Source organism: Grammomys surdaster, unplaced genomic scaffold, assembly GCF_004785775.1.
Source record: "Grammomys surdaster isolate TR1022 unplaced genomic scaffold, NIH_TR_1.0 396, whole genome shotgun sequence".
Lineage (NCBI taxonomy): Eukaryota > Metazoa > Chordata > Mammalia > Rodentia > Muridae > Grammomys > Grammomys surdaster.
In genome coordinates this window covers 147,277-174,759 of record NW_021604815.1, presented here as the reverse complement: position 1 = coordinate 174,759, position 27,483 = coordinate 147,277, and the positions used below count along the sequence as shown (strand labels likewise).

The following is a 27,483-nucleotide window of genomic DNA, read 5'->3' as shown; positions in this document are numbered from 1 at the left end:
AGACTTTTCGAGACTGTTGATTGGCCGCAGTCCGGCCACCCGACAGCCAATCATGCAGAGGAAAGGTGACATCACTAGTTCTCCTCCCATCCTCCTACCCCAAACTTCTCTACTCTGGTTTACCAGCACCAACAACCGCGTGGGGGAGGGGTAAGAGAGTAGAACCGGTGAGGTCATTGCGCCGCCCCAGCCGTTGCTGATTGGCTGCGGAGCTCGCGGGTGTCGGTTGGCTGCTCTTTGCACCTCCCCCTCGTGCCGCTACAGCCGCCACTGCGAGGAGCCACTGGCGACGCCAGAGCCAGGAATCCGGGTGAGTCGGGGCCCTGGGTCTAAGACGTTCCCAGTGTCCAGCGAGACTCAGGAGGAGCTGCCCTTTCCGACTTTTTCCTTCGCCCGGGTTCTTTGGAGCTCCATGCCCTCTGTCACATGGGAGTTGTAGTCTGCCTTATGCTTTCGACTGCGGGCCGGATACAGAAGAAGACTACTATTCCCAGCAGGCATTGCGATCAGCTGGTCAACAAACCCTCGGGCCACGCCTCCCGAGCGTGTTCATTGGAGGGCCCACCCTTTAGCCCCGCCTCCCTTCATTTCATTGGTTACTGTCCCTCACAGAGGCTGGTTTCTTGCCTAAGATACCTGGTGATTGGGTACTGTAATTGTCATTCGGCATATAAATAGTCTGTTAATTGGTTAAAGCAGGTGTCCATTACTTGTTGTAAGGTAGTTCTAGGCAGATCAGGCAGTCGTAGGCTTAGGTTGGTGTCGGTCCCGGAGGGAGGCCGGTCTTGGAATTTGGCCCCGCCCCCTGGCGCTGCCGGAAGAGCGCAATTGGTGGTTGCGAGTGTCGCTTGCGGATAATGGGCGGAGCCGACTAGACAGCGACTATCTATTGGTCTAGGTTGGCGCCGGTCACCGGGGTTGTGGCCGTTTATTGGCTGTTTGCTCCAGCTGTTGCAGGTCCATTCACCATTTTGTGTGTTGGAGTAAAAAAAAAAGGGAGAATCGAGAGGGAGAGCCGGAGGGGGGGCGGGGAGGGACCGGACCGGACTGAGCCGGGGCCACGGCCCCCCGCCCCGAAACCCTGCGGAGCCCGAGGTGAAGGGCGGGGCCAGGGCTGACACTGCGTGGGGGTGGAGGGGAGCTGGAGGCCGAGAGGGGACAGGTGGCAGGGACGGGAAGGGGTACAGGGCAAAAGAGGTGGGCGGAATGGTGTGGGAAGGGGTGACAGAGTGGAGGAAGTGGTAGGAAGTGGGGAGTGACAGAAAAGGAGTAACTGGGGGAGAGTACTGACAACAGGAATGGAGGGGTAACAGGACAAGATCAGGGTGACAGGGTGAGGAAGGGGACCGAGTTGGAGGGGGTGATGAAGAGAGGCGATGGGCAGAGGTGTCAGATTTGAAGGTCTAGAGATGGCCGACAGAAGAGTGACTGGGAGGAATAGGTGCTAGAAATAAATGGGGTGACCAGCAGGGGGTAACAAGAGGGGGCCTAGTGTCTGAAGAAACAAGGTAGAGGTGGTGACAAGATGGGAGAGGGTGTCAGAGAAGATGGTGTCAGGAGGGTGGATGGAAATAGAGGGTATTAGACCCTAAAGGGCATGGGGTGGCCTCAGCCTCAGGAGTTTCACGTTCTGAAAGGGAGGCGAGGGCCCACAGGACCCTGGGTAGTAGTTAGCTAGGTTGCACAGGAAGAGAGTAGGCCCCAAGAAAGAAAGGTTTGGCTCTGGGGGTAAAGAGACCAGTCCAGGTAACTGGGCTAAGGTGTGTCGGTTGGTGTGCTTGTAGGCCCTGGGTGGGGTATAAAGGTTTTCGTTTGGGCAGTGTTTGTACCAGATCTCAGGCTCCAGAATGGTGCCTCAGCCGGTCAGTGGGGAGATGGTGTGGAGTCTGCTTAACTCCACAGCACTTCGGTGCTAAGCCCAGGCCCTTCAGAGTCTGCCTATGAGAACCCCAAAATTGTCCCACAGAAGGAGAAGGCCTCAAGTTGGAGAGCACGAGATCTGGGATCTCAGTCAGCCTGAAGACTGTCAGAGGGGTCTCTGATTATCTCTGGGGGAGTCTAGGATAACTCGTGTTTGGCTTCTCAAGTTTTCCAAGTCACTTTTGAGTAAAGTTTAGGGGTTTTGTTTTGCCTTTTTTTTTTCCCTTCTTCACTCAGGGCAGCTCAAAAGGGGGCGGGCAGAGTGAGTGTTCAGGAAGTGGGTGAGGTTGGCTTGTTGGGCTTGTCCTGCTGTCTTTGACCTCATCCTCCTTATCCCCACCTGGAGCTGTCGAGCATATTTGGGTATCTGAGGGTGCTGACCATTTCAGACACCCTGCCTAGCCTGCCTAGCCTGGTTGAGGGTACATGCAGGCCAGACACGGGGGCTAGACTTGCAGGCATCATGCTGGGTGTTGTTGGGGGGAGGGGAAGACACCCTTGTAGTGGGACAGAGAAACCCTGGGGTGTGGAGTTCTGTGTCCCACTGTGTGATGACGTGTGCTGCATTTGTGCGCGTGCGTGTGCTCATGTACAGTCCTGTGGCAGTGCCGGTATGAGCTCTTGCCCCAAACGTGCCCCTGCCTGCTCCCTGCCAGGACCTGGAAAGATGGTTGTACCTGGCAGACCTGGGACGGGCAGAGTGGGCAACCATCCCTAGGGACGCTCAGCTGCCTACTCCTTCCCACAGTACCTGGCCATGCGTGACTGCCTGGAGGGGTGGAGGGAGAAGAGAGACTTATGTCTCGGCGGTGTCACCTCCCTTTCTGTGGCTTGGTGCATTTGTGTGTGTGCTGTCTGTGTGCTGAGCGTGAGAACAAGCATAGCATCATGTGTGGCTCACATGACGGGCAGCACACAGCAATGGTTAGGAGCCCTAGAGGACCTGCATTCAAACCCCCGCCCTGCTGTTTTGTAGGTGGATGATGTTAATCAAAGCACTTCAGCCTCTGCACCGCGCTTGATAGTAGCACTCACTCTTAGGGCTGCGGGTGTGTGTGTGGGGGGGCGGGGGATTAGGCAGCTCAGCGGAGGGCTCAGGACAGTGTGATTGCCCCATGGTGTGAACTCTCAGGGATGCTCACACTCCTTGGGGGCACCTGGAGCCTGTGTGTGCACACTGCATGTCCCCTCCAGAAAGAGCAGGGAGTCAGGGCTGTATATGCTTAGGAGACCCCGGGTGCCAGTGTGTGTCTGAATGCTTGCCAGAGCTCCCATGAACTAGAGGTCGTCTAGTGGGTCATGGAACTGAGGCAGTCAACTCAGCAAGTGGGGAGACCCCCCCCCGAGGGACCCTGGGCCTGTGGGTGTTCACAGTTGCTTCCGATGACCTCTGCTGCCCTCCTGTCTCACAGGTGGACAGACGATGAAGCCAATGAAGAAGTCATGCCCTGGCCTCGCAGGTTCCGCCAGTGGCAGCAAGTCCCCGCCAGCTACCAGGGCCAAGGCTTTGAGAAGGCGAGGGGCTGGGGAGGGTGACAAGCCGGAGGAGGAGGAGGAGGAGGAAGTACGGCCACAGGAGCAGACAGGGCCAGAAGAGGCTGAAGAGGGTGAGGAAGAGGAGGCTGAGCGAGACCCTGGAGCTGAGGGACCCCACCCAGAGCTGCAGCCCAACGACCCTCCTCCATGCCTAGCTGAGGACCCCAAGGGGGATGGGGAGGCAGGCCGCTGGGAGCCCTCACTCAGTCGCAAGACAGCCACATTCAAGTCCCGAGCCCCCAAGAAGAAGTATGTGGAGGAGCATGGTTCTGGAAGTGGTGGTGTGGTCGGAGCCCCTGAAGAGCGGGAGCGGACGCCCGAGGATGCCAGTGTCCTGGGTGTGCCTCCTCGGCCACCCACTTCCACTCGGTCCTCCTCTACTGACACAGCCAGTGAGCACTCAGCTGACCTGGAGGACGAGCCCCCTGAGGCTTGTGGTCCAGGTCCCTGGCCCTCCGCAGGCACCAGTGGAGGCTATGACCTGCGGCAACTAAGGTCTCAGCGGGTGCTGGCTCGGCGGGGTGATGGCCTCTTCCTGCCTGCTGTCGTGCGCCAGGTGCGCCGTAGCCAGGACCTGGGTGTGCAGTTCCCCGGGGACCGAGCCTTGACTTTCTATGAAGGGGTACCGGGTGGTGGTGTGGATGTAGTTTTGGATGCCACGCCACCTCCAGGTGCGCTGATGGTGGGCACAGCTGTGTGCACTTGTGTAGAACCTGGTGTGGCTGCCTACCGAGAGGGTGTAGTGGTGGAGGTGGCCACTAAGCCAGCTGCCTATAAGGTCCGCCTCATCCCTGGCCCCAGCTCCCATGCAGGCCCACCAGGCGGTCTGCCACAAGCCCAACAGCCATTGCACCGTGAGCCCGAGGAGGCTGTCTGGGTTACCCGCTCTAGCCTGCGCCTGCTTCGGCCCCCCTGGGAACCTGAGGCCTTGCTGAGGAAGCACCCTGCAGGCCCAGAGGAAGAACAGGCTGAGCCCGGGGGCGCCTTGCCTCCTTGCCCTTCTTCCTTGGAGCCCAAGCAGCCCGAGGATGCTGAGGTCTCCAACATCAGCTTTGGTAGCAACCTGAGGACTCACTGTGAGGAGGGTGAAGAGAAGCACCCGCCACCTCTGGGCACCCCAGTCCTGCTCCCACTGCCTCCACCCCAGCTCCTGTCACCACCCCCGAAGTCCCCAGCCTTTGGTGGCCCTGGCCGCCCTAGTGAGCAGCCTTCACCCTGCCAGGAAGGGAGCCAGGGTGGCAGCCGCAGTAGCAGCGTGGCCTCGCTGGAGAAGGGTGCCGCCCCAGCAGCCCGTGCTCGCACGCCACTGACAGCTGCCCAGCAGAAGTACAAGAAGGGCGACGTGGTCTGCACGCCCAATGGCATCCGAAAGAAGTTCAACGGCAAGCAGTGGCGCCGGCTATGCTCTCGGGATGGCTGCATGAAGGAGTCCCAGCGGCGGGGGTACTGCTCGCGACACCTGTCTATGAGAACCAAAGAGATGGAGGGCCTGGCAGACAGCGGGCCCGGTGGGACCGGGCGGCCTGCTGGTGTGGCAGCCCGAGAAGGAAGCACGGAGTTTGACTGGGGCGACGAGACTTCGAGGGACAGTGAGGCCAGCAGTGTGGCAGCCCGAGGAGACTCCCGCCCACGCCTAGTGGCGCCTGCCGACCTGTCACGCTTCGAGTTTGACGAGTGTGAAGCGGCTGTGATGTTGGTGTCACTGGGCAGCTCCCGCTCAGGGACGCCCTCCTTCTCGCCGGTCTCCACACAGTCGCCCTTCTCCCCAGCCCCCTCACCCTCGCCCTCGCCGCTCTTCGGCTTCCGCCCTGCCAATTTCAGCCCCATAACTGCCTCACCTGTCATCCAACGCACTGCTGTTCGCAGCCGCCACCTGAGCGCCAGCACCCCTAAGGCAGGCGTGCTGACACCACCTGACCTGGGCCCCCACCCACCGCCACCTGCCCCTCGTGAACGCCATTCCTCTGGCATCCTACCCACCTTCCAGACCAACCTCACCTTTACTGTGCCCATTAGCCCTGGGCGGAGGAAGACCGAACTGCTGCCCCATCCAGGGACATTGGGGGCCTCTGGAGCAGGAGGTGGGGGAGCCGCCCCAGACTTCCCCAAGAGTGACAGCTTAGACTCTGGAGTGGATTCAGTGTCCCACACACCTACCCCTTCCACACCGGCTGGCTTCCGAGCTGTGTCACCCGCCGTGCCCTTCTCTCGCTCCCGCCAGCCTTCACCATTGCTGCTGTTGCCCCCACCTGCTGGACTCACCTCAGATCCAGGGCCCTCTGTGCGTAGGGTACCTGCCGTGCAGCGGGACTCACCTGTCATCGTCCGCAACCCCGATGTGCCACTGCCCTCCAAGTTCCCTGGAGAGGTGGGCGCTGCCAGTGAGGCGCGGGCTGGGGGGCCTGGACGGGGTTGCCGTGAGACCCCGGTGCCCCCTGGAGTGGCCAGCGGGAAACCTGGCCTGCCTCCACCTCTGCCTGCCCCAGTGCCCATCACTGTGCCTCCAGCCGCGCCAACTGCTGTGGCCCAGCCGATGCCCACCTTGGGCCTGGCTTCTTCACCCTTCCAGCCCGTGGCCTTTCACCCTTCACCTGCTGCCCTGTTGCCAGTCCTAGTGCCGAGCAGCCATCCCAGCCACCCTGCCCCCAAGAAGGAAGTCATCATGGGCAGGCCCGGAACAGGTAAGAGGGCAGGGGGCTGGGCTGCCATCCGAGACAGGCTTTCAAGGGTGATGAGCTGCTGGTCCTAGGAGGGCTGTGGGGGAGACTGGTCTCCTCCCAGCAGATTCGATAGAGCCCCACATGCCAGGCAAGGGACTCTTCAGACTTGGGGTGTCATGATCACAGGGTGCTTATTGGGGATCATCGGCAAGGCTCTGCTGAGAACACATTCTGTGGGGCTGATGGAGGCACAGAGTGGTAGTCATGACATCTCCTGGGCCTGAGGACCAGGCCTCCAAGAAGATAAGCATGGCTCAGGGTTATCTTACCACATTTCACACCCAGCCCATAACATAGTAATCACCCCCCCACCCCGCTAATGCTTTCAAATGTTAGCTCATTTTGTCTTTACGTCACTGATAGGTGGGTGCCAGGAATGTGTTTGCTTGGAAGAAACTGAGGCCAGGTTAGTGACTTCCCACGAAGGCAGGCTGACTCTGGTGTTTAGTAAAAGAGGGGGAGACTGAGGCTCTTCACGGGCCTTTTTGTCATCTGTGGAAGGTGGATTGGAGGGTGGGTACTGGGCACTAGTGAGTCTAGCTTGTGAGTCTGGCCTCAGGACGGTGTACTAGACAGCTGTCTGAACAGTGGCCATCTGACGTGGTTGGGGGCTGATGGTCAATGCTCTGGATGCTGTGCCTGTCTTGAGAAGGTGCTGAACCAGTCAGAAAAGTCAGGAAGGGTTTGGAGAAAGGGCCCGGGGCCTGTGAGCTTTGGCTTGATGGCCATCTAGGTGTGAACGAGGCAAGGCAGGTAGAGACGGGGAAGTGTGTGCAGAGGCATCGAGGGCGGGCAGATAGAAGACCGGAGACTGTACAGTCAAGGCCCCTGGAAAGTATGGGGTTGTTGGGGTGTGTGCGGCTGAATCGGTGAGGACTTGGGAACGTTACTCTGAGGACAGTGGGGAGTCGCGGAAGGTTTTGAGATGTGACCATAGGAGCACTATGGAGGGAGGTTCAAGCTCGGAGACCAGAGGAGATGGCGAAGGAAGGAGTCTGGTTTGTGCCTGTGGGTAGGAGTTGCTGTGGCTTCGGCTGGAGCCGAAGGGAGGAGCCATGTGACAAAGGAACCAGGTCTTGCCCTTAACAAAGCACCGTGGTAGTAGGCCTGTCTCCAGAGCCAGGGCACGGGGCGTGAGCTGTGTCTGTTCCCTGTGCTCATTTACTGAGGTTATGAGCTGTGTGCCTGCCTCACCCTTCTCCCAAGCACATTTTGCATTTGTTACTGTAGTTGACCCAGACCGTTTCTGAAGTATGCACAGTAGGAATTTCCGTTTTGGCAGATTTGTAGACTGCAGGGGCAGGTCTCTAGCTACCCTCTGAGTACCTACTTCTTACCTGCCCACGGCCTCCGCTGCTTACCTGTGCGTCTCTTGACACACATGTACTCCACTGTTGGGTGGGGAGGGTGGGCAGCGTCATCACTTGCTGGTAAAGCTGCAGCCTGCTAGGACAGGCCTAGGAGGGGCTCTCTGTTATGTACAGATGAGGAAAACTGAGGACTTGAGCGGAAGAAGGCCCTGGTGTCACCCAGCAAGGAAGACACACCTCTGCCTTACCCGGGTCTTCCAGCTTCCAGATCATAAGACTCAACTACCAAGAGTTCCACTTGGAACATCTTATTGGGTGCCACCAGTGCTACCCTTGGCATTCCATGTCTGTGAGTCCCACTGAGCACTCCCTCAGAACCCTCAGAGGGCTCCAGGACATCAGCGCGATGATAAGTCCCATTAAATACTAGAGGAGCCTGCAGCTCCGAAAGTCTTAAGTCACTTACCTAAGGATACTACCTAGGTAAGAAGAGAGAGTGCACCAAGATTTGAGAACAGACTATCTGGCTCCACATGCCAGGCATTTAAGTATTATCAGTGTAATGATGGTGGTGATAGCTGTGATTAAAATAACTCTTTATTGATCACATACGATGTGCCTAGCCCCAGGCTAGGGGCCATCTCATCAGCTCCATCTGATGCTGTGTAACAAGGATTCCTAGCCCTGCTGTCCAGATGTAGAACTAAGGTTCAGGAAAGGGAGGACTTTGCTGGAGGCCACCTGGAGGTTGTTAGAACTTGTCCACTGCCTGTCCTGGCGGTTCTGAACAGTGACTCCCTGACTACGCCCATACTGAGGCATCTGGGCTGCCCTCAGGGTTGCAGGCAGGCAGCCTTTCATTTTCCTCCCAGAGGCCTCTCTAGCCTCTGGGAGGCAGGTGCCTGGAGGCTTACTGCCTCCAAAGTTCAAGTAGGGCTAACAGTGTCTAGTGGCATAAAAGGGTCACAATCCTGGCCCCTTTTGCCCTTCCATGTCAGGGCCTGACCTTCTATTAGAGGGCAGCAGGTGTGAGGGGGTGGGCCAGGCCAGCCTGCCTGCTCCTGTTCCCTTCCACCCCCCACCCCCACCCTAGGCATTTGCTTCCTCTGGGGGACGTGCTGGGGCAGGCTGCCGGCATTCTCTGCATTCTGATCATGGCATGGCCAGCCAGCTGCCATTGCCACCTCCCTTTGACTCTTCCCGCCTGTTCCCCAGGAAAGGACCCCCTCCCCCGTACCAACCTGTAGTCCCCACCCAGGAGGCCAGATGTCTCAGTCTCATTGCTGGCATGGTCTCCTTGCTAGCTCCCAGCTTCCTGCATGGCTTTGCAGTGTTGACACTTATGGCCCCTCCTGGGCCTCTGCCCAGTTGTCCCCTCTCTCTCTCTTCCAACCACTGGGTATCCATCTTTCCCTGGCTCTGAGTCTTTGTATCATTCCCTAGGCTTCTGACTTTTACCTGTCTGTCAGGACTGGGTAGGTATAATATCTTTATGGTTTTGTCCTTCCTTGGGCTTCAGCCCTTGTCAAGCTTGCAGCCTAGCTTCTCGTGTCTTGGCTCCCAGTTGAGGGCATGCTGTGTCTGCCATGGCCCTCTGGTTCTCCCTTCCTGGTTTTTCATTTAACTTTGCCGTTGTTATTTTTGCTGCTTCTGAGGCAAGGTCTCATGGAGCCCTTGTTGGCCTTTGAAGTCTTTTGTTGTTGACGGTTTTTGTTTTGTGTGTGTGTGTGTTTTGAGACAGGGTTTCTTTGTGTACCTCTGTCCCTGAACTCTCTCTATAGACCAGGCTGGACATAAATTTATAGATTCCCCTGCCTCTGCCTCCCGAGGTCTGGGATTCTGAGCATGTCCACTTTACACGGTACTGGGAATTGAACCCAGGACTTTTTCCATACTTTTTCTTTTTGAAACCAGGTCTCATTTGTAGGCCAGACTGATCTTGATCTTATGGTAGTCTTCCTGTCTCAGCCTCTCAAGTGCTGGGATCACAGACGTGTGCTGCCGTGTTTCCTTCTCTGACATTACTTAGATATTCTTACTGCCTCTGTCCCAGCCTCCTTGATACCCCTATTCTGTGTGTGTCAGTCCCCCCCCCGCCTCTCTCAATGTTCACATATTTGAGAGAGTGTGAGATGAGAGAGTGTGCGTGTATGTGTGCCAGAGTGTGCCATGGTGAATTTGTGAAAGTCGTTTGTGAAAGTTGTTGGAGTCAGTTCAGCCCTTTTATCTTTATCGTGTGGGGTATGGAAATTGTACTCAGGTAGCAAGGCTTGGCAGCAAGCTACTTTACCTGCCGAGTCATCTCACTGGTCCAGGTTCTTTAATCTTTTTAAACGAGTGGGCAGCGGCCAAACACTAAGTCTCCTTCCCCTTCCCTTCTTTTGTAAATTGTTAGCGTGTGAGGGAGGCAGAAGGCAGGTTTGTGGAGTCACTTTCTCCCTGCACATTTATGGACATCCTAGACATTTAATTCTGGTTGCTTGTACAACAAATGCCTTTACCTGCTGAGCCACCCCCACCCACTTCCCCATATCTTTCTTAGAGTGTAGAGAGGTGGTCGAGGCCTGGGAGCTTCCTCTTGGTCCTTTATGAATGAACAGTTTGTTATTGCCCCTGTAACCTGCTGAGAAATGTCCGTGGGTCAAGTGTGTACCTCCACCCACCATACACCTGCTCCCCACTGGCAGGAAGACCGGGGCTCTATAGGCAAAGCTGGGAGATCCGGCTAGAGTGGGTGGCAGGAAAGCAAGTCTCAGGCTCACCCTCCTACCTGCTAGAGGGCATGACCCAAATACCCCCTCCCTTCCAGGGACACATTTGGTGTTAGCTCAAAAGACCAGGTATCTCACTGTGCCATGATCAGTGGGGGAAAAAAATGAGCCCTAGAGAGGGGCTGAAGGGGTCGAACCTGGGTCAACTTGACCCCCTGTGGAACTCAGGTTCTTGCCACCAGAATGTCCACTTTCTCTCTAACTATGAACTGGTATGGATTCCAGTTCATCTTTCTGCCGAGCAGTCCTGAGTCCTGAGGCAAGTGAGTGGAAAAGGCAGATACAGAATTGGACAAGGGAGAGCCAAGAGTTACTGTATCAGAGGAAGCAAGAGGCCGAGACCACTCTGATTCTCATAGACTTGAGAGTGGGGTTTTCATTAGCAGTAACATGAGCTGAAGTCTGAGGAATAAACCGAGTTCAGGGGCGTCAATGAAAGGATGAAGTCATGTGCATTAACTCTCCGTAGCTAGTCAGAGCTGGAGCTATCTATCACTAGACTCCAGACTTAGAGGATGGTTGCAAAGGAGGAGAAGCCTAGCCAGGTCGGGCTTGAGAGCAAGGCTGAAAAGCTGGGGCAGCTTACAAACAGTTTAGAGCAGGTGAAGGGAAGGTTAGCTCTTTTTTTTTTTTTGGTTTGGTTTTTTGAGACAGGGTTTCTCTGTGTAGCCCTGGCTGTCCTGGAACTCACTCTGTAGACCAGGCTAGCCTCGAACTCTCGAACTCAGAAATCCGCCTGCTTCTGCCTCCCAAGTGCTGGGATTAAAGGCGTGCGCCACCACCGCCCGGCCTGGGAAGGTTAGCTCTTAAGGATAAGATCTCAGTAGATTATCCGAGACAGAAGAATCTTGGGAAGAGTGTTACTTGGGGGGTGGGGGTGGGGGGGAGAGATAATAAGGAACTTTCCTGAGCCTGTAGGAGTCTTGATAAGAGACCCCAAACTCTCCAAGCTTAACAGTCTCTAGCACCCGATAACTGAGAGGGGTCAGGCTGCCTCCTCGTGGCTGCTGGCGGTGGGGCAGTAGACGCATCATGGGCAGCCAGGGGGAGGCGTGCATCCCAGAGACCCTGGCGCCCGGGCATTAATGGCTCCATTAGTGGCCGGGAGGGAGGCGCATTAGCGGCGGCGACGGCGTCTGGCTCCCATTACCACCGGCGGCAGCGGCTGCACCGCAGGCGGCTGGACCCTAGCCCGGCGCGCCGCCTCCTCCGCCCGCACTTCGTCCCTGGTTCCCGCTCCGTTTGAGGGCGCGGGTAGGAAACCCCAGACTCGATTTCGGCTGAAAAACTGGGAGTCTGACAGGCTTGGGTTCAGATGTCGGCTGTGGCATCTCCTGAAAGCAAGATGTCCCCCCCACCCCCCGGCTCCGAGCCCGTTGCTCGCGAAAAAGACAGGGAAACAGTGCACCTGGGGCTTTGTGGACACAGACAGGCCGCGCCCAAACCCGTCTGCACCTATGGGTGAGGGTTCCCGCGCACCCTTGGGGGTAGATTACCACCTCCACCACCCCAGCGGCCGGGTCTCGGTCCTTTCTATTGGTTACTGTCGCACCTTCCGACCGCCGATTGGCAGAGGCTCCCCTCCCCACCCCACCCCCGCCCCTCAGTGTCGTTAACCCTTACGTGGCCAGGTCCTCCGGCTGGGTGCTCTCCCCCCACCCCCATCCCAGACAGACTGGGTGCCAGCTGGCCCGCGCCCCGTCGCGGCCCGCGTGGGTGTCAGGCCGGCCGGGCACTCGCCCGCCTTTCCAAGCACAAAGCGGCTTTGTAGGGCCTGCCGGGGACTGGCGGGGGTCCAGGCGGCTAGTGGAAAATCTCGTGAGCGCTCAGAGAGGAGGAGAACGCAGGGCGGCGCCCCCTCCTCCGCCGGGCGGTGGCGCCTTCATCTGTTCGCGCCGACTTGCCCTCCCAGCCCGGGAGCCGGCACGCATACCACTCCCCGCTCTCGCACCTTTCCACCCCCAAGCCCCCATCCCACTCTCCACCTGCAACCTGCTTTTCTCCCAATCCCTGGAGACACCCCCCTCCCAACTTCTCCCCTCTCTCGTTTCCCCTTTTTCTCCCTGCCTACCCTAGCTTGGCTCACACTGACTCACCCTGACGCTATTTTTAGCCCCCCATCCCTGTGGAGCCTTGCCAGCCCAATCCTAGGCTTGTTCCCCAGGCAACCCTGGCCGTCGCCGACGCCTCCCGGGATGGGTGGGTGGGTAGGTGGGTGTGTATGTTGAGAGCGGGTGAGGGGAGCTGGGGACACCGGGGTGGTGAGCCGAGCCCGGACCGGGGTGGGGAGCAGCCAAGGGCGGCTGGCGAGGGCGCGGTGCCTCGCGGGCTCAATAATTGGGGCCATGAGTTCGGAATGAGTCGGCCTGTCCCTGGGTCTGTCAGCATCCCTGGCAGCTTGCCCCTGGCGTCAGGGCAGGTCCTGGCCTGCACCACCCCAGGTGGCTGTTGATGTGTCTGGGCTCTCTGTCCCCAGGCCAGGATGGTGTGTTTTGTTGGGAGCTACTTAGTTTTGGGCTAAAGCTTTTGTAGCGTTGATGAGGAGTGGTGCAGAGGGTGGTTCCCACCATAGCCCTGCCCAGTACCTGCGGTGAGTGCAGGACGGCTGTGCACCCCTCTCACATAGGGCTGGGGCCCTGGTTTAGGGAAACCCTCAGCTCTTTCCAACTTGGGAGGCCCCAGTTAGGGTTGGGTGTGACTGGAGAGGGGAGCTGTTTGGGGGATATGATCTGCTCTTTCCCTTTCACTCGTAATCCACCCCCACCCAGGGTTCTTCCACCCTGAACAATAGAAGCTAAGTATAGGGCTGGCCCAGTGCCCAGGGCAGGGGGGCCCTTCCCGCCCGGATTCCAGCCCCTCCCTGCCAGGCAGGGCCCCCACTTGGTTGTACCCTGCCCTGAAAAGGGCCTCTTCCTATCCTTTTTCCATGGGTACTGTGTGTTCCACCAGATGTGCAGTCTTCCCAGATGTGAGGCCCTCTTTTCCTGCTGTGCTGTGCTGTGCTTGGCTTTTTCTCACTCGACAGAAGCAGGGAAGTCGGCTTTCTCTGAGCTCTGTCCCTGGGCCACAATGCAGTGGGGAAGGGGTTAACTTGCCCATAGGTGACTCACTAGGACTCACAGGCTGGGGAGGAGGGAGGGCAGCAGTGGGAAGATAGTGGGCCACATTGATTTCAGCCTCACTTTGCAGTCCCTAGGGCACTGAGGTAATGGAGGGTCTGCGTCTGGGGCTGCATAAAGAGGAGGGGGCAGTCACCTAATAGTCCCTCTGGTAGCCCCCCTGGGCTGTCAGCCAAGTGACTGGCCCTCTGGAGGTCAGAGGGTTACAGACCTTCCTGTTCCCCTTGGGATCAAGTTACCCAGTTTTTTTTTCCCCCTGCCATCTCCTGCCTTCAGCTTTGCCAGTGAATAGGACAAGTTGAAAAGGAGGATTGCCCGTGCCTGACCCTCTAGTCTTGTGTGACTATTACCTGTCCAGTTGTGAACCCAGGCCTCTGCTTCTACTGGGCGAGACCCCAGACCCTGTCTTGGGCGCCGCTTGCCTTCTGTATTACATTATCCTTGTTTGATCTTGGATCTCAGTCTTTTGGAATTCCCTGCCTGTGTCCACCTCGAGTAACGATGAGCACTTGAATTGGAGTCTTGAGTCCTTAAAGCCCTGGCTGTGTGATCCTGAATAATTCATTCAGTCTCTTTGAACTTCCTTCATCTTCTCACTTAAACTCTGGGCATAAGGCTGATTCCCCCTCCCTAGGCAGCTGTGAAACATCAGGGAACAAAATAACATATACAAGCTTCCACCACAGGGCTGCTCCGGCGTTAGCCCCCTTTCTTTCTCCTGGTCCTTTTTCTGTGGGCAATAGAAGGTGAGAAGTGCCGTTACTCACTGCCTTACACTGCCAATTAGAAGCCCCAGAGTGCCTGGTAGCTTTCTAATGGGGTGATGGTGGAAGACCATAGGGTTCTGGATACCTGATGGGCCTGGATATTGAAGAAGGTGGTGAGTGCCCTGGAGTGTGGGGTCAGTATGATGTTGTCTGTGAGTTGTGTCCTGGTGTGGGAGTATTGAGTGGGTGCTTAGGAAGGCCGTGTGTGAGAGTGAGTGTGGGCACAGTGGACAAACAATGTCTGCTGAGGCTGGCCTAATTCATGTGGGCTGGTAGAAGTTGGACGAGTGTGACTAAGGCTACATTTTGGTGAGGATTATAAAGCGATGGCGGGTAGGCAGTTAAGGATGGTGTGTACTTTTGAGGTAGTACATCTATGCCAGCAGGTGTGTGAAGTATGACTTCGCGTGTGACAGTACGGGTGTAAGACAGAGGGCGTGCAGTGCCCGTAGTGGTGTGTAAGCGACAATGGGTGTGGCATGGAAATATATCCGTGAGGAGTCTGCGCGTGCCTGTGTACTTGAGTTAGGGCTCAGGGATGATTTGCCCAACCCTTTACCGCTGGTCCTTCCAGCAAGACCCTGCGCGCCAGGTCGGCCACACCACGAGTGAGCGTGTTCCACGCGCGCACTGGACACAGCACGACACTCAACGTCAGGCCTCTGCAGCGCAGCAACCCTGAACCGCCCCCCTGGCTTGCTGCCTTTGCTGCAGTGCGCCCTCCCTGCAACCCTACTGCGGGCCCGCCCCCGGCCGGCTTGGAGCCAACCGTAGTCGGCCCCGCCCCGTCCTTATTTGCATATGACTGACGTTCCCTCGGGGCGGCCAATGGGGGCGGGCGCGGCGGGGCCTGACCCGCGCGTGGCGTCAGCAGCCAATAGGCTTAAGCGCAGGGGGCAGGGCTTGCGCGGAAGGCCGCGGGGGAAGCGGGGAAGGGGCGGGGGGAGCGCTGCGGGGGGAGGGGAGCGCGTAGTAGTGGCGGGGCGGGGAGGCAGCGGTGGTTCGGCGCGGGGCTCGCTTGGAGCGCACGGACGCTAGCACGCTAGTCCGTCTATCCGCCGGGGACCCGAGGTCGACCTGGTGTCCAGCCACCGGCCCAGGGCCCGGAAAGGCGGGGCGGCGGCTCTGACTGCCGGGCGCGCGGGGCCAGAGCCGTTCCCCGCCGGAGCTTCGGGGGGGGGAGGGAGGGAGCAAGCGAGCCAGCGGAGAAGGGAGGGGGCCGCCCCCGCGCACGCGCGCCGCGCCCCGCCCCGCCTGCCCCGCCTGCCGGACTCTGCGAGGGAGGAGGGAAAGGGAGGGGGCGGCGCCGATGGCCCCCGAGCCGCGCGCCCCGTGACGGCCCCCGCGCGCGCCGGGGGGCGGGGCGGGGACGGCTCGCGCTGACCTCCCCCGCCCCCTGGGCGGCGGGAGGCAGGCGGCGCTTTGCGCAGGCGCGCCCGGCGGAGACCCCCGCGTGGGGCAGCCGGAGGGGGCTTTGGGGGGGGCATGCGGCGACGGCCTCCCGCTCCCCCCGGGCCGGAGCGGCGACGGCCAAGGAGCGGGTTACGGGCAGAGCGGTGTCGACCGCTGAGGAGGTGCGATCCCCTGTCGGGTTCCCGCTGCTCCGGACCATGTACTCGGCCCACAGGCCCCTGATACCCGCGTCTGGCGCGGCCTCTCGTGGCCTCGGCATGTTCGGTCAGTAGCGTTTGGCGCTGGGACTGCAGGGGTCAGGGTGTCGGGGTGCTAAGTGCGGAGTATCGGTGATGGGATGTAGCACCTGCACGGTAGAGGAAGAGTAAAGAGATGGCTGAGAAAGTTTAGAGTCTAGCGGGGCCAAGTGGTTAGTGATGGCAGGTTTGAGTGTAGCCAAGCGGTGGGAGTGAGGAGTGGGGCGTACATGGAGACAGGTGCGGTGCTTAAGTGACGGGGTGGAACAGATCCATTCTGATTGGTGGTAAGGGCTACGAGTAACAGGCTTTGGAGGAGTAGACTGAGACCTGCTGGTGGAAGCCCTAGAATGAGGACAGGGTTACAGTAGTGGTCTAAGGACAGGTTTAGGGGTGGGGGAGCACTGTTGGCTCAGAACGGACTATGGGCAGCAGTATTCGTGGTGTAGTTTGCTGGGAGCGTGGGAGAGAGGAACCCCTGGAGGGTAATGCACTAGGATGAGGTAGGACTTACTCCATTGTCTGCCTGGCCTCTCCACCCCTTTCCTCATTTCCAAGAAAGCTAGTAAGTCTTGATGAGAAAGATCTTTGTGGAGGTAGAAACACATCCAGGGCTTTGCAGGCTGTCCTCGGGTTGGAGTCTCTAGCTGGCTTTGGGGCCCCTAGGGGTGGGGGCCCAGGGCTGTTAGGAATCTTGAGTGCATTCCAGTTTTGTTTCCCTGCTTCTCTCTTCTATCTTTCCTTTAGGACTCCTTTCCTTTGTCAGTCCCTCAGAATCAGGTCTTGAGGCCAGTTCTTCATACAGTGCTCCCCCAGACTAGATTTCAGAAAGTATTGGGGTGAGGTCACCTCGGGTCAGGATGCTTTGGAGCAGGGGAAGGCAGGGAATGATGGATATCAGAGAGAGGGCGGTTCCCTCCTTCCCTCTTCCCCCCTGAGCAGGGGCCTCTCTGCTGGTTCCACTTCCCCTGAAGCCTGTGGCCTGCCAATGTGGGGAAGCTCACTGATAGCCTGGGTTTGCTCCTCAGTTCCAGCAGGCGTGGTCCCAGCTCAGGGATTACCCACTTTGCCAGCCACTTCTCAGGTGCAGCTGGCCTGAATGTTGAACCTTCCAATGTCCACTGGTGAGGGAATTATCTTCCTGTCCATCACCTCAAGGAAAACACCTGGTACTTTAGCTTTCTCTGGGCAGCTTATAACAGTTCTGTCCCATTGTCCCTCTGCTCTTTCTTCTGAGGAGTTTACCACACCCTCCCTTCTTTCTGGTCAAGAAGACTGGACACTGAACATGAGAGAAGTCCAGTGGTTTACAGGGAGGGAAGCTTCTTACTGGGTGTTGGAGTCTGTTTAGGAGACAAAGAGGAGAGGCACCTGGACCCCACCCAGGAGGGGGCAGGTCTGGTTCTCCGGAGACTGGTGTTGGAGGGAAAGGCAAGGAGGTTGTTACTCACTATGGGGCTGTTTGAGATTCCAGGCCCTGGAAATAAGGAGAGACAGGGAAGGGAAATAGCCATTAACCTCAAGAGTGGAAAGGGGAGTGTGGGGCCAAGGTGAGGCTGTGTCCTATGGCAGCATAGTGGCCGAGACTGTGATGACATGGTTGTTGGGAGGAGTGTCCAGCCTTGCAAAGGTCTTAGGACATCAGAGTGGGAATGGCAGCTGAGAGTGACCTGGTTTGTGGCAAGAGCCAGTTCCTCTGGCTTGGTCCCTGGTGGCAGGGCTGGTGGAGGCTGGGAGGGAGGCGTGGGACATGGGTACTGTTTCTCTTTCCTGCAGTATGTACGTGTGTGTGCGAGCGAGCGTGCGTGCGTGCGTGCTTTTTTCTTTCTTTTGTTAAATAAATCTGGAGGTCTTTCAGGGGTTCTTGTTTTTCTTTCCTTTTCCTGAATGATGTCTCACTGACGGCCTGAAAAGGCCCAGGGGTTGGGAGAGTGGTTCTACATATTGGGTGGAGCCGCTTCACACAGGTTGGGGATGGATGAGGAGCTTGACTTGTGTAGCTTAAGGCCAGGCTCTCCTGCTGCCCAGCTCACATGGCTTCTTCTACAGTGTGGACGAATGTGGAACCTCGTTCTGTGGCTGTGTTCCCCTGGCACTCCTTAGTCCCCTTCCTGGCACCCAGCCAGCCCGACCCCTCTGTGCAGCCAAGTGAGGCCCAGCAGCCTGCCAGCCACCCTGTGGCCTCCAACCAGAGCAAAGGTAAGAGGTAGGGAGTATGGTGTTTGGGATGGGGTTCCAGGTAGCCTGGGAGTCCTCTGACTGACTGCTCTGACCCTAGAGCCTGCTGAATCAGCTGCTGTCGCTCATGAACAGCCACACGGAGGGACAGGGGGTGCCGACCCTGGGCGGCCCCCTGGAGCAACAGGCCCTGAGAGCCCAGGGCCTGGACCTCCACTCACTTTGGGTGCTGTGGATCCTGGTAAAAATCTCCCTCCCACCACCGAGGAGGAGGCGCCTGGCCCTCCAGGAGAGCCGAGGCTGGACAGCGAGACCGAGAGTGACCATGATGATGCGTGAGTCCTCCAGGGCCCGGCATCTGCTGGGGCAGCTGGGGCGGGGTGCACAGTCAGACTCCTGCCCTTCATTGTTCCTGATGGTTCCCACAGCTTCCTCTCCATCATGTCTCCTGAGATTCAGCTGCCTCTGCCACCTGGAAAGCGCCGCACCCAGTCTCTGAGTGCCTTGCCGAAGGAGCGAGACTCCTCTTCTGAGAAGGATGGACGAAGTCCTAACAAGGTACTTTCTTTATGCCTAAGCTCTGCCCTGCTGTGGCGACCCAAGCCAGCCCCAAACCCAGTCCTCTGGTTTTGTTAATCCTCTGGGTTGTGTTAACTCCAGCGGGAGAAGGACCATATCCGTCGGCCCATGAATGCCTTCATGATCTTCAGCAAGCGGCACCGGGCCTTGGTCCACCAGCGGCACCCCAACCAGGACAACCGGACTGTCAGCAAGATCCTGGGAGAGTGGTGGTATGCCCTGGGGCCCAAGGAGAAGCAGAAGTACCACGATCTGGCCTTCCAGGTAAGTTTTCCTGTCCTTGGTTCTTCCCAGTGTCCTCTGGTGGGGCGGCGAGTGAAGGGTCGCCCTGCCCTCTCCTGCCAGGTGAAGGAGGCCCACTTCAAGGCCCACCCAGATTGGAAGTGGTGCAACAAGGACCGAAAGAAGTCCAGCTCCGAGGCCAAGCCTGCGAGCCTGGGTCTGCCAGGAGGGCACAAGGAGCCGCGGGAACGGAGCATGTCGGAGACGGGAACTGCTGCTGCCCCTGGGGGTTAGTCAGCTCCTTGGCTCTCCCCCTGCCATCTCCCCCTGAGGGCTACCAGCCTTCCCCTTGCTTGCTCAACCCCTGCCTGAGCAACTTCTCTCTGCATTGCTTTTGAGGACTCTTCATTTCTGTGAATGAGCCAGGGAGATCCAGATACGAGACCCAAATACACGTCATTACTGCCTGCCACTTACTGAGCATTTACTACACACTCAGAAATGAGGTCCTTCTCCAGTGAGGAAGGAGCCTCAGAGAGGCCAGGTCACACCACAGCCATGACCTCAACCCTGCCTTGCTTGGCTCCTCAAGACCACAGTTAGCGCCATCACCATTCAGTGTGCCCGGGATCAGCTGCTTCCAGGAGTTTGGGGGACTTTGGGGTATAATGCTGTGGATATGGCTGTCTGCGGAAGTGGAATCTTACTGCTTCCCTCATCTAGGAACACTAAGGCTCAGACAGGCCAGTGCTGAACTAAGCAGCCTCATGGACCAGTGTCCAGGCTTTGCATACTCAGACTTTCTGTCTGCTTCCGGGTACGGGCTTGCTCCCCGCAGGCCTACAGGACAGAAGCTTGTGGAAAGGACATGTTGGACTGGAGACTGGTGTCTTAACTAAGTGGCTGAGGAACTCCAGCCTGTTGTTCTCAGACCCAGAGATGCTTGTTGAAGGTTGTGCCAGTTCAGGTGCTTGTTGGAGGCTTCCTGACTGTTACAGCTTGGGCCCCTTCTGCTTTACAGTGTCTTCTGAGCTCCTGTCCGTTGCCGCCCAGACACTCTTGAGCTCGGACACCAAGGCTCCAGGGAGTGGCCCCTGTGGAGCAGAACGGCTACACACAGTTGGGGGACCTGGCTCAGCCCGACCCAGAGCCTTTTCCCACAGTGGGGTGCACAGTCTTGATGGTGGGGAAGTAGACAGCCAAGCACTGCAAGAACTGACCCAGGTTCGAGGCTCAGGTCACCAGGGAGGTGGGGCAGGGAGGGCTGCAGAGGGCAGCAGGCCCACCTAAACTCTCCCTGCCACCTGTCCCACAGATGGTTTCCGGCCCCACATCATACTCCGGCCCAAAGCCTTCCCCTCAGTATGGCGCTCCAGGATCTTTTGCAGCTCCTGGTGAAGGAGGTACCTTGGCCACTGGTGGGCGGCCTCCACTGTTGCCCTCCCGAGCCTCTCGTTCCCAGCGTGCAGCCAGTGAGGACATGACCAGTGATGAGGAGCGGATGGTCATCTGTGAGGAAGAAGGGGATGATGATGTCATCGGTGAGCAGGGTGGCTTACAATCCTGGTGGGGCCCTGTCGGCAAAGACTCGGGGTAGCTGGAATCCAGGTGCCTCGGCTCCTATAGTTTGTTTTCCCGTGTCTGTGACTATATACTGTCAATTATACTTCAGCCAAGGAAGCTCCCAGCCGTGCAGGAAACCCAAGGATGCGGATGTCATTAGCAGAGCACTAGATGCTCTTCCCACTGTACATTTTAGGACCTTTGTTGGTTGGAGCCCAGGACTAGCCTTCAGTGCTCCCTTTGTCCCGCTCTGCTGCCACCGTGGTCACATCCACTGTCTGCTTTGCGCAGAGCCGGAGCGGGAGCTCAGAGTCTGTCTGAGGCTATTTCCTCCTGGGCAGCTCTGCGCTCAGTCCCTTCCTTACACGGTTCCCTCTGTCCCATCAGCTGATGACAGCTTCGGCACCACTGATATTGATCTCAAATGCAAGGAGCGGGTGACTGACAGTGAGAGTGGAGACAGCTCTGGGGAGGACCCAGAGGGCAACAAGGTGAGGCGTGTGGGGAGCTAGGGCGTGCTGCTGTCCTGTCACTCCTAGACGAGAATGCTCCTGGATCACTCACTTGGGAGACTTGGGTCAAGTCCAGGATGTGTTGGCCTTCAGCTGGCAGGGGTGCTTTTGGCTGGCCTGCTTACAAGGAGACAGGGTCCCTGGGATGGGGCCCAGCTGTCTATAAGGCTTAGAAAGAGGCAGGGTTCCTGGGATAGGGGTCTAGCTGCCTCCACTCCCTGACTTGGGCTTCTCTTTCCTTAACCCAGGGCTTTGGCCGTAAGGTGTTCTCACCTGTCATCCGCTCCTCCTTTACCCATTGCCGTCCAACCCTGGACCCTGAGCCTCCAGGGCCCCCGGATCCACCTGCAGCCTTCAGCAAAGGCTATGGTCCCACCCCATCATCCTCCTCTTCACCTGCTTCCACCTCAGTCTCAGTCTCCACCTCCTTTTCACTGGGCTCTGGAACCTTTAAGACCCAGGAGTCTGGTCAGGGCAGCACAGCGGTGCCACTGCGGCCCCCACCCCCTGGAGCTGGGGGCCCAACAACACCTTCCAAGGCCACTCGGTTCCTTCCTACGGATTCTGCCACCTTTCGGCGCAAGAGACCTGAAAGTGTTGGTAGCCTGGAGGCACCAGGCCCCTCAGTCATTGCAGCACCTCCCAGTGGGGGAGGAAACATTCTGCAGACACTGGTTCTGCCTCCGAGCAAGGAGGATCGGGAGGGTACCCGAGTGCCCTCAGCCCCAGCCCCATCATTGGCCTATGGGGCTCCAGCAGCCCCTCTGTGCCGCCCTGCTGCCACCATGGTCACCAATGTGGTACGGCCTGTCAGCAGCACTCCTGTGCCCATTGCCTCTAAGCCCTTTCCCACCTCTGGCCGGGCATCTGAGGCATCTTCAAATGACACAGTAGGTGCCAGGACTGAAATGGGCCCAGGATCTCGGGTGCCTGGGGGCTCCCCATTGGGTGTCAGTTTAGTGTACTCAGAGAAGAAGTCCGCAGCAGCCACCTCACCAGCTCCACACTTGGTAGCTGGACCCCTGTTGGGCACTGTGGGGAAGGCACCTGCTACTGTCACCAACTTGCTGGTGGGCACCCCAGGCTATGGGGCTCCTGCATCGCCTGCTGTTCAGTTTATTGCCCAGGGAGCCCCAGGCAGTGCAACCCCTGCAGGCTCAGGAGCAAGTACTGGGAGTGGCTCCAATGGGCCAGTACCACTGGGCATCCTGCAGCCAGGCGCCCTAGGCAAGGCCGGGGGCATCACACAGGTGCAGTACATCCTGCCCACACTGCCCCAGCAGCTTCAAGTGGCACCTGCCCCAGCACCAGCCCCTGGGACCAAGGCAGCAGCTCCCAGTGGTCCTGCACCCACCACCAGCATCCGTTTCACCCTCCCTCCGGGCACCTCGACCAACGGCAAGGTCCTGGCTGCCACTGCACCCACTACTGGCATCCCTATCCTGCAGTCTGTACCCTCAGCCCCGCCCCCTAAAGGTGAGGCCTGAGCTGGTCATTTGGGATTTGGGTCCCAAGCCTGTTTGGCTGTCTCGTAACCTTTTCTTCTGTTGCCTCTTCTAGCCCAGTCAGTTTCTCCTGTCCAGGCCACACCTTCAGGTGGCTCAGCCCAGCTGCTGCCTGGGAAGGTGCTAGTCCCCCTGGCTGCCCCTAGCATGTCAGTTCGAGGTGGAGGGGCTGGTCAGCCACTGCCCCTGGTTAGCTCGCCTTTCTCAGTACCTGTCCAAAATGGTGCCCAACAACCTAGCAAGGTAAGGCGCTCTGATAGTGGCCTCACCTCTTCTCCGCTGTTGGGTGTCGTCCTTGTATTCCACCTGTGTCACTGTCTGCCTTTCCTGTTTGCTTTGCAATTTTTTTCCTCTGAGACTTGATTTTGTTGTTGTTGGTGATATATTTATCTGAAGCTTGAGGATCACCATTTATTAGAGTTTAAGAGAAAAACAATAGAGCAAACAAGTTGTAACTCCTGGTCGCTGGGCAGGATGGATGGGGAAGAGAGACGGTCTTGTCTTGCCTTTGTGAGTGGGGTTGGCAATGGGAGTCTGGAAGCTGCTGGAGAAAATGAGCTGAGGCTGGGCAGGGTGGCCCTCTCAGGAGACAGGCGAGTGGACTTCTGTGTGAGTTTAAGCCTTTCTCTATAATGAGCTCACCAGGGAAGACACTATTTCAGAAAGGGAGTGGGGACGAGGGGAAACTGGAGAGCACTTGCTGTTCTTGCAGAGGACCTAGACTCCCTGCAACTTTACTACCAGGAGGTGCACAGCCATCAGCTACTCCTACTCCTGGAGATCAGATGACCTCTTCTGGCCTCTGCAGGCACTGCACACACACACAGTGCACAAACGTGCAGGCAAAACACTCAGACATTTTAAAAAATGCTGAAAAAAAATGTTGGGCATGTTCAGAGAAAGCCATGAGAAAGCCCAGTGTCAGAGCTTCCTTAGGAGCATGCTTAGGAGTCGGGCTAATATTCTAAGTGAGCGAGAGAGATGTTGAAAGGAAACTTAGCATTTTAATTAGAACTCAGAGCAGGTAGGCTCGGCAATGCTCAGAGCAACTGCCTCTTTGTGCTAATGGCTCTGTACAGCCGTCTGTCCTTGGTGATGAGTCTCTCTGTCCCAGTTCATCATCTAGAGTCTCTTCACAGTCTCTCTCTCCACACCGGCTTGTCTCAGGCTCAGCCATCTCTCCTCTTGCCTGGCCTACAGTCTGAGCCTCACCCCTCCCTGCCCTCTGGGCTCATAGCTTACCCTAGCCTGTGGGTACTTTCACCCACAGATTATCCAGCTAACTCCTGTGCCTGTGAGCACACCTAGTGGCCTGGTACCACCCCTGAGCCCAGCCACAATGCCGGGACCCACATCACAGCCTCAGAAGGTCCTGTTGCCCTCTTCCACAAGGTGAGTCCAGTTAAGCCCCTTTTCTCACTCCAAGCCGGACCGGAGGTGGGGTAGGGCCAGCCCACCTCACTTGACTCCTCCCCTTTCCTCTCCTGTGGCAGAATCACTTATGTACAGTCAGCAGGCGGGCACACTCTGCCTCTAGGCACCAGTTCTGCATGCAGTCAGACTGGAGCTGTGACCTCATACGGGCCCACCAGCTCTGTAGCTCTGGGCTTCACATCGTTGGGGCCCAGTGGTCCTGCCTTTGTACAGCCTCTGCTCTCAGGTGAGAGGTGGCCTTGGGGTTTGGGGTGGGGTGGAGGCGGCTCCAGACCCTAACTTGGTTCCCTGCCCCTTCTCTCTTCCTCCCAGCAGGCCAAGCTCCATTGCTGGCTCCTGGCCAGGTGGGCGTGTCACCTGTGCCTAGCCCCCAGTTGCCTCCTGCCTGTACAGCCCCTGGAGGTCCTGTCATAACAGCATTTTACCCTGGCAGCCCTGCACCCACTTCAGCACCCCTGGGCCCACCTTCCCAAGCTCCACCAAGCCTGGTCTACACTGTAGCCACCAGCACCACCCCACCTGCTGCTACCATTCTGCCCAAGGGCCCACCAGCCTCTGTCACTGCCACTCCAGCCCCTACTAGTCCTTTCCCTAGTGCCACAGGTAGGTGTCAGGGCAGCTCAGGGACAGGGTTTGTGCAAGTTGGGGAATGCAGGGAACTGGCTTCCATGAGGCCTGGCTCAGCGGACGCTCTTTTCCTTCCCCAGCAGGCTCCATGACCTACAGCTTAGTGGCTCCCAAGGCTCAGCGACCCAGCCCCAAAGCCCCCCAGAAAGTAAAGGCAGCCATCGCCAGTATTCCTGTGGGGTCTTTTGAATCGGGTACCGCTGGGCGGCCTGGACCTACACCCCGACAGTCTTCAGACTCTGGTGGAGCCCGAGAGCCAGCTGCCCCAGAATCAGAGCTTGAGGGTCAGCCCACACCCCCCCCCCCACCACCCCCTACAGATACCTGGCCTCCCACTGCCCGGAGCAGCCCCCCACCCCCTCTACCTGCTGAGGAGCGACCTGGCACTAAAGGCCCTGAGACTGTAAGTATCTAGCTGGCTGTGGGACTCCTCTAGTGCTGGTCTCTGTTCTTGCCACTTTGTCTAAGTGTATCTCCTGGCTGTCTGCCGTACCCATTCCATTCTCTTTGAGATCTGCATTCCGGGTATCCTGGCCTTCAGAGGCCAAGGGGTTGTCTCCTCTTTCCACCTCTCTTCATCTTGTTCCTGACTATTGGCTCGTGATCTCCCCTGCCCCACTCTTTGATCTGGGTCTCTTTTAACTCCAGTACATGTAAGCTCAGTGTTCTTGCCTGTCCCCACCGCAGGCCAGCAAGTTCCCCAGCTCAGCTTCAGATTGGCGAGTTCCTGGGCTGGCCCTGGAGAGTCGTGGGGAGCCTCCCACCCCTCCCAGCCCAGCTCCAGCTCCAGCCACAGGTCCCAGTGGAAGCAGCAGTGGCAGCAGCGAGGGCAGTAGTGGGAGGGCGACTGGGGACACACCTGAGCGCAAGGAAGTGACTAGTTCCGGCAAGAAGATGAAGTTGCGGCCCCCGCCCCTGAAGAAGACCTTTGACTCTGTAGACAAGTGAGCCCCGGCTGGGATCTCGGCAAAGTGCCTAGGGCTGGTGGGAGAAGGGGCAGCTACAGGCAGAGACAAAAGAGGTGACCCTGCTGGCCCCCCAGCAGGGTCCTGTCAGAAGTGGACTTTGAAGAGCGGTTTGCTGAGCTGCCCGAGTTTAGACCAGAGGAGGTGCTTCCCTCGCCCACCCTGCAGTCTCTGGCCACCTCGCCTCGGGCTATCCTTGGCTCCTATCGAAAGAAGAGGAAGAATTCCACGGGTAGGCAGCTCTGGCTCCTAACGAGGTAGGGGAGGGGGGAGAGGGGGAGGCCCGAGGCCACCTCTGCTAAATCCGTCTGCTTGTTTGACTAGACCTGGACTCTGCGCCCGAGGACCCCACCTCACCCAAGCGCAAGATGAGGAGACGCTCGAGCTGCAGCTCAGAGCCCAATACCCCCAAGAGTGCCAAGTGCGAGGGGGACATCTTCACCTTTGACCGCACAGGTGCCAGTGTTTAGGAGACTGTGGTGATGTCATGTGTGTAGTGGGGGGAGGCTTGGTCAAGGCTAACCCCCACTGAGACATGGTTGGCAAGACTTGGTGGGTACTTGACTGGCAGCAGGAAGTATGTGCGGGGTCTCTGCCGCAGCCGTGACTGAAGGCCCTGTGCCCGGGCAGGTACTGAGACAGAGGACGTGCTTGGGGAGCTGGAGTATGAGAAGGTGCCCTACTCATCACTGCGGCGCACCCTGGACCAACGGCGGGCCCTGGTCATGCAGCTCTTCCAGGACCATGGCTTCTTCCCATCAGGTCAGTAAGTCAGACACTCTTGGGAATCACTCACATGGGGACTTGCCCACATAGCTCACTATCTTTCTGTCCCCAGCCCAAGCCACAGCAGCCTTCCAGGCCCGCTATGCAGACATCTTTCCATCCAAGGTGTGTCTGCAATTAAAGATCCGAGAGGTCCGCCAGAAGATCATGCAGGCAGCCACTCCCACAGAGCAGCCCCCTGGGGCTGAAGCCCCCCTCCCTGGACCACCCCCTACTGGCATGGCTGCTACTCCTGTCCCCACTCCCAGCCCTGCTGGGGGCCCTGACCCCACCTCTCCAGGCTCGGACTCTGGCACTGCCCAAGTTGCCCCGCCACTGCCTCCACCCCCAGAACCTGGGCCTGGACAGCCTGGCTGGGAGGGGGCTCCCCAACCCTCGCCTCCTCCCTCTGGTCCTTCCACGGCTGCCACAGGCAGGTGAGGGCCTTTGAGAAGACCCCAGGACCCACAGTAACCCCCTCAGGATATGGACAGTATATAGATGGCGGGAATTGGGGGCCAGACAGTGGGATAGTTACCTCCTCCCCAGGAAGCCATTTTGTCCTTTCCAGTTTGGTGTGGAATGTGTCCTGTTCCCCTTGTATATATTTCCTCCCTGTGCTGGGGGGCAGCAGGGGCAGATACCCTCCACTGAGCTCTTGTATATAACCTGAAGTGTGTGACCTTCAGAGCTTTCCACTTGAACTTTATGCAGAAAGGCTCCTGTGAGGGCTACAAGCTGGAGGGTGGTATGAGCCTTGGGCCACAGGGAGAAGATGCCTGTGGAGTAGCGGGGAGTTCATGTACCCCCCCCCTTTTTCCCCAGAGGGGCTGGACTCAGGTTAGTTTGGGGTGGGGGTGGGGCTCCTGCACTTTGCCATAGGCATGGGGAGGATTCTCCCCACCCTCTGCCCTCCCAACTTGGGTTGTACTTTCTAAGAAGGTGATTCCCCCCATTGTCCCCACTCCCAGAAGAAAACATGTTGATCATGTGCAATATTTCTTACTGTGCCGAGAGCCACAATGACCGAGATTAAAGCTGTTTAACACACTCGTGCCTGCCGACTTGTTTCTCAAGTGCTGCTTTCACACGCCTATCCCCAGGGGGGCGTGGGGTAGCTCCGCACTGCCACTACCCTGTCATTATCCTGTTAGCATCAAGGGACTTTGGGCTGAGGTCTGCCTCTGAAGGAGGTAGCTAGAACAGTCTGGGGACTGTCTGCCTATCCAGTAAGTAGCGGCTTGACTGAAACGAGACTGAGACCTTGCACTGTGAGAAGGGCAGGTCATGGCTATTGGCCCTAGAATCCGTTTTTACTCAAAATATCCCAAGAGGCACCAC

The 27,483-nt window shown here is 58.1% G+C and overlaps 1 protein-coding gene across 8 annotated transcripts; it reads left to right on the top strand.

Moving 5' to 3' along the window:
- Positions 1-252: 252 nt before the first annotated feature.
- On the top strand, positions 253-27,192 carry Cic (capicua transcriptional repressor). Of its 8 annotated transcripts, none has more exons than XM_028781330.1 (21): positions 253-310; positions 3,333-6,137; positions 17,842-17,991; positions 18,071-18,305; positions 18,399-18,528; positions 18,631-18,813; positions 18,895-19,060; positions 19,793-19,995; positions 20,087-20,312; positions 20,722-20,825; positions 21,095-22,322; positions 22,407-22,594; positions 23,622-23,743; positions 23,845-24,011; positions 24,101-24,388; positions 24,496-24,815; positions 25,100-25,356; positions 25,458-25,609; positions 25,702-25,833; positions 26,008-26,139; positions 26,216-27,192. In XM_028781330.1, exons 2-21 carry the CDS (start codon positions 3,344-3,346, stop codon positions 26,581-26,583), a joined length of 7,545 nt encoding a protein of 2,514 aa, XP_028637163.1. In that variant the 5' UTR covers positions 253-310; positions 3,333-3,343; the 3' UTR covers positions 26,584-27,192. The 8 variants fall into 8 exon arrangements, with proteins under 8 accessions (XP_028637163.1, XP_028637160.1, XP_028637162.1 ...); XM_028781327.1 differs by having other exon boundaries at positions 24,493-24,815; positions 25,455-25,609; XM_028781329.1 differs by having other exon boundaries at positions 24,098-24,388; positions 25,455-25,609.
- Positions 27,193-27,483: the final 291 nt, after the last annotated feature.